Source organism: Trypanosoma grayi, assembly GCF_000691245.1.
Source record: "Trypanosoma grayi strain ANR4 Tgr_684_V1, whole genome shotgun sequence".
Lineage (NCBI taxonomy): Eukaryota > Euglenozoa > Kinetoplastea > Trypanosomatida > Trypanosomatidae > Trypanosoma > Trypanosoma grayi.
Genome location: NW_008826303.1, coordinates 3,801 through 9,494, shown reverse-complemented (window position 1 = coordinate 9,494; position 5,694 = coordinate 3,801). Strand labels below are relative to the sequence as shown.

At 51.3% G+C, this 5,694-nt stretch overlaps 3 protein-coding genes across 3 annotated transcripts; all 3 read right to left on the bottom strand.

Moving 5' to 3' along the window:
• Positions 1-1,470: 1,470 nt before the first annotated feature.
• On the bottom strand, positions 1,471-2,073 carry DQ04_06841050 (GMP-PDE, delta subunit family protein; the record flags this gene model as incomplete). The annotated part of the gene is made up of 1 exon (XM_009314902.1): positions 1,471-2,073. One exon carries the CDS (start codon positions 2,071-2,073, stop codon positions 1,471-1,473), a length of 603 nt encoding a protein of 200 aa, XP_009313177.1.
• Positions 2,074-2,963: 890 nt separating this feature from the next.
• Positions 2,964-3,935, bottom strand: DQ04_06841040 (hypothetical protein; the record flags this gene model as incomplete). The annotated part of the gene is made up of 1 exon (XM_009314901.1): positions 2,964-3,935. The coding sequence occupies one exon, from the start codon at positions 3,933-3,935 to the stop codon at positions 2,964-2,966; it is 972 nt and encodes a 323-aa protein (XP_009313176.1).
• Positions 3,936-4,324: 389 nt separating this feature from the next.
• Positions 4,325-5,386, bottom strand: DQ04_06841030 (putative mitochondrial carrier protein; the record flags this gene model as incomplete). The annotated part of the gene is made up of 1 exon (XM_009314900.1): positions 4,325-5,386. One exon carries the CDS (start codon positions 5,384-5,386, stop codon positions 4,325-4,327), a length of 1,062 nt encoding a protein of 353 aa, XP_009313175.1.
• Positions 5,387-5,694: the final 308 nt, after the last annotated feature.

The following is a 5,694-nucleotide window of genomic DNA, read 5'->3' as shown; positions in this document are numbered from 1 at the left end:
CACACACACACAGGGTCAGACACACAGATTCACAAGACTACCTGTTCAACCCACGCACAGACACACAGGCACAAACAAACACACACACACACAAACACACACGCACACACATACACAGACAGTCCTGCATGGAAATATAAGCATATGTAGTTACATGTATACAATGGCCACTCGCAGAGAGTCGGCAGCAAGAAAAACTGTTGCCCACGCACATAAGCATCGGTTCAAAGAGGAAACGGCACGGAGAGCTCCTTCGCACCCACACTCTAGGCCACGATATCGAGTACACACATACAGAATCACGGCAAACCAAAAAAAAAGGGCAAGAAGGGAAGCGGTGAACCACGTTAAGTGCGGCGCGTTTCTAAAAACCACATTTAGATAAACAGAGAGAGAGACCGCCCTGAGCAGTGCAGGAGAGAGGGGAGGCGAAACAAGGAACCCGTAGGAAACAGAGCCTCAAACTTCGACGCAGAACAAATGTGGACCGCCAAGTGTCTTTTTGTTGTTGTTGTTGTTGTTTTCTCCCTGCCCAACGGCCGACACATCATGGCGACCGCAGTGTCCTTTTCCTTCCCTCCTCCTCCTCCTCCTCCTTCACTGTTCTTTTAGTGCGGCGGCCAACGCGAGAGTCGAAGTCGCGTTGGACGAGGAGTCGCTTAAAAAGAATAAGTGTGGAAAGCAAATCTAAAGGAGCGCAGCCGCACATCACAGTGCGCCACCCATCACACGATTCCCTTTGTCTTCATCATTCTGCCTGCTCCATATCACTTCTCCTAGAACTCTGCTTCGCACTCCTTCCTTCTTTGGCTCCACTGCTCACCGCTGCTGCTCCGCGGCGTCTCTCCCTCACCCGCCTTCCCACGACCCTTTCTCTTCTCTTCCTCTGCTCAGTTTCAGACTGTGCGTGGGTCCACTATCATGCTACCAGTCTCTCCATGTGCGCCAATGCCGTCCTAACCGTCTCTCGTATCATAGCTCCTTGTCTTTCAGTCTGACTCCTCTTTGCGGCAAACAAAACCCCTTCCATGTTTCATTTGTACATACATACTCATACGCGCATACGTACACGCACACACATGTGTCTATGCGCGTATGCCACGAGCTCATGTGCTGATAGTTTTCATCGAGCCCCTCTCTGTATGCCAATTTATCTGAGTGTATGCATGCTTATGTATGTGTGTGCGCGTGTGTGTGTGTGTGTGTGTGTGTGTGTGTGTGTGTGTGCGTATGTAACTGAGTGAATGCAAGCATGTATTTCTATTCCTACTCCAACAACCAGTCTCTTTTTNCATCGAGCCCCTCTCTGTATGCCAATTTATCTGAGTGTATGCATGCTTATGTATGTGTGTGCGCGTGTGTGTGTGTGTGTGTGTGTGTGCGTATGTAACTGAGTGAATGCAAGCATGTATTTCTATTCCTACTCCAACAACCAGTCTCTTTTTCCGTGCATATATAGATGTAGATGCATCACAATCCACCATCGTTGTAGTACTCCGTCTCTGGTGCGTTGTATGCGTAGTACGCCTTGTTGTGCATCACCAACTTCCCGTCAACGAAATAGAAACTGTCGCTGACCGTCTCATTCGGGTTCTCAATGATCGCCTTGATCCACTCTTCCGTGAGCGCGGGCATGTCGTAGATGGCCTCCCATGTGTTGGTCGAGTGCGGAATGCAGAAGCCAAATGCGAAGTCAAATGACTTGATCAGTGTGTTGCGGAAGTAATGCCGCTCAATAATGCGGAAGCTCGGCACAGGTGTCTCACCGTTGATGCCGAACACGAGTTTCGCACCGACGGTCTTTTGCCGCAGCATAGAGGGCGGAAATTTGTAGTAGATGCTGCGCAGCATCCGCTGATCATCCTCCGGCAGCTGCGCGATGGACTCGATTGACGGGTAGTCGTTGGGTTCGCGTTCGACCTCAAAGAGTTTTCGGTTTGAGACCATGTCGCGGATGGTGAATCGGTAGAACTCGATGTTGTAGGTGTTGGCAGCAATGGGGCAGAGAAAGCCGTCGGTGGGGCCGCTGAACTGTAGCACCTGCTCGGGGGTCACCTGAATCTGCGTCGACATATTCACGTCTTCTTATTGTTGCTGTTTCCTATTCTTTTACACACCCACTGATGCTAGCGTATTTTCTTCTTTTTTGTTGTTGACTTTCTATTGTGGTTTTCTGTTCCGGTTGTTTGAAGGGTTCTTGTGCTCGCCGCTCCTTGTGTTTGTTTGTTTGTTTGTTTTTGTTTGACTTTGTTTTTCTTCTGGGAAAGAAATCCTACGCTGTATTTGTTTGTGCTGCTTGGAAAGTAGACAGACAGAGGGAGGGAGGAGAAGTGGCGGCAATGCCACAATGGGGAGCCATAATAGCACACAACAACAGGTACAAGAGAGCCACCATATATATATATATATATATATACCCCTTTCTTTGTTGTGAGGGAGTCCTCCTCTTCATTACTCTACTACCCCCCGCTTCTTCCTCCGGCTGGAGTTTGCCGCTGGGTGGCGGTGACAAAGACGAGTGTGAAGGAAACGGGGCGCGGCCCACAGAGACAGACGCACATGCATACGTGATGGATGCAGCAACCGCAGTAGTGTGAAAGTTGAAGAATGAGAAGGGGGCTGCAGTGATGCCCGTCACATCGTTGTCGTTCTATCCCGTGGAGTGTATTTGTGTAGCTCGTCGCAGCCCACTGAAACCGTTCCTCTTGAAGGGGGAGCCCGCAGCACAACACACTACCAAGAAAATAACAAATAAACACAGAAGGCATACAATGATTTGTGTTTAAGGCGGTACAATATATATATATATATATAAAGAAAACTTCATGTGGTAGAAAGGAAGCGATACACGAACAATAAGGCGAAGCATACAATCAATCCTCCGTAGAGGATGTCAACCCAGCACACACGCACACAGATACATGCGATACAGATACAGGTATAGGCGCACACTGTCCAGGGCCCTAGTACACCAAGGGGTCATCCCCGCAATCCTGCGTCGCCAGCGCGTCAGTGTTTTTGTCTTCAACTACGCTGTCTTCGCCCTCGATATTCAGCACCCGCGCCTCCATCGCCATCTCCTCGCGTATCCACCGCTGAAGCTCGAGCAGTCGCCGTCGCTCCTGTAGCGTACGTCGCCCAACGATAGACCTTTCCCGCTCTAGAATTTCGGCTTCGTACTCCAGCTCCTGGCGTTGTCGCAGCAGCTCCCGCTCACGGTTCATACGCTCCGTCTCAAAACGCATCTGCTCCATCATCCATATGTAGTCCTTATACTCCAGCTGCGCATCCTCAATATCAGCGTAGTGAAGTGGCATCATCGCAGTGTCCACGTCCTCGATTGCGTCTTCTTCAATGGTGACATCACCCTCCTGGCGAGCGCGCCGTGAGTTCAGAGCCAATGATGCGGTGGCGTGCTCCTGGACGCCAGAGTGCGGCCCATCACGGCCATTGGGGATGTGCCACCGCTGATGTTGACGTTGTTGTTCTTGTTGTTGATGATGCTGTTCCTCTCTCAGCTGTGGTGGTGATGTCTGTTGCGTGGCGCTTGGCGTCCCGCTGTGGTTCAAATGCTCATCTGTATTGTTAGGGTGCTGCTTGTTGTCGTTCCACCTGCTTCCGGCCAACCGCTGCGACGGTGGCATGCGGCCCTCCTCAACCGCGACGCGCATCTCCAGCAGCGCCTTGTCGTGTAGACCGAGCGCCGCGCCGGTGCTGGCATCCTCAACTGGGACGCCGTTAAACGTCAGGCGCAGCTGCTCCCCTGGGACAAGGCAGATGCTCTCGAGGTGTCGACGCAGCTGCGCGCCCGTCAGTCTTCGCAGGCTGCCGTCGAAGACGAGATGGTACAATACGCCGGAGTCGGGGTTTCGCACGCGCAGCGTCGACCGCTTTTCTCCAATTGCAGAAGGCTGCAAAGATCTACGCACTCTCATTCGTCCCTTCTATGCACACGCACACACACACAAGTGTGTTACCTGGCTGCAGCCGCACTATTGGTGTGCTCTACCCTCTCGAAGGGTCATGCAGGGAAGGGAAAAAAAAACAACGCAACATATGATGCGCATTCCCCGCAACCCCCAGCAGCACAACCGACGGAGACACATTAACAGAGTGAAGAATGAAAGGAGGCCACTTCTATAAAGCTCCAACAGGTTTCTCTTCGAAGCTAACGATACAAAGCAATATTATAAGCAACATCTGAAAGTAAAACCCAAAAAATAGGCCTGTAAACTGTCCAATTTTAAACCACTACGCATACAATAAGTTATTTTAACTTCTTCCTCAGTCGATGGGCACAGCGCACAGTATGTGAGGCAAGGTCTCACGTAGACGAGGGTTTCTTCTTCTCGCCACGCAGAACCTTTACAAAGTACTGCGTCATGGTGTAGGAGAACACCAAGCGCGGTGCAGTGGTGAGAAGCTTCGGCATGATGCCCTTGTAGAAGGCCATGACACCCTCCCGACGGACAGTGTCCTTCACGACGCCCCATCCTGTCACGCGGCCCTCTTCAAACTTCTTGTTCTGAATGCGTGTCTTTACAACATCCATCGGACTGGTGAACCACACGGCGACGGAGCTACCAACGGTGGAGCTCACCAAATTCTGCATGAAAGTCGCATCGCTGTAGTCCTCCAGGTGGAAGATAAAGTCTTTCGTACAGGCGGTGCCGCCAAAGAGTAGAAAAGAGCCAGGAGCATTGCGTACCATAGTTGTACCGATGCCAGCGTACATCTTCATAATACCCTCACGTCGTAGGATGCTAATGAAGGAACGGTTTTGAATGGCCCCCTTGTTTGTCTGATTCAGCACTTTCATCCGATCAATCGGTAGCAGGACAACCTCGCATAAACCGACGAGGCACCCAGCGGTGGCCTCAAGCGCCATTGATCCATATTTCATCTTACGCGCGCACCCCTTCTGTTGCTTTTCTTTCTCCTGCTTCTGCTGCTGCTGCGGAGTACCCAAGAAAACATGCCCAAAGTTGTGCTTTAAGAAATCCCGCATGTAGGGCTGGCCAGCAAACTTGATAAAGCGCTGCAGCACCTTGTACATCACCGCGTAGGAGCTGCCTGGGTACATGTGTCGCACGCGATCCAAGAAGGTGATAGGGGCACCCGGTGCCTTATCCTTCTCAATACCGGCGAACAAAACCTGCTGGAAGCGTCGCCAAGATGTCGACAAGGAGGTGGCATCGAGCACAACGTTCTGATGCGACATGAGACGCTTCGCCGTCGTATCAAACGGGTGAAAGATAATGATTTCACAGACCCCTGCAAGAGTCGCGGCACCACCGGGGCCCACAAGCAGGTCATACCAAAAGCTGCCACTCCTTGAAGAGTGCCACGCCGGTGCCCCAGGCGGGCTTGTCTGGCTCGCGGACATCCTTCGAAAAAGGAGCACAGAAATGCAAGGCCCACTGTTCTTACGCTAGCGTAGTGGAAAAAGAGACACGGATACAATAGTGCAAATACCATACATACTATTTTGTGTGGGTGTGTGTATGCTTTTCGTGTTTCCCATGAATTGGAAAAGGATTTTGTTTCATATATAGTCACTGGCCCTCCGATGCATCTCTTGCCGTCATCTTGGTACCTCCACACGAGCAGGATTAATCACAACACAACAACACATCGTGTGGGGGACGGCATCACGCAACAGTCTGTCACCACACACACACACACACACACACA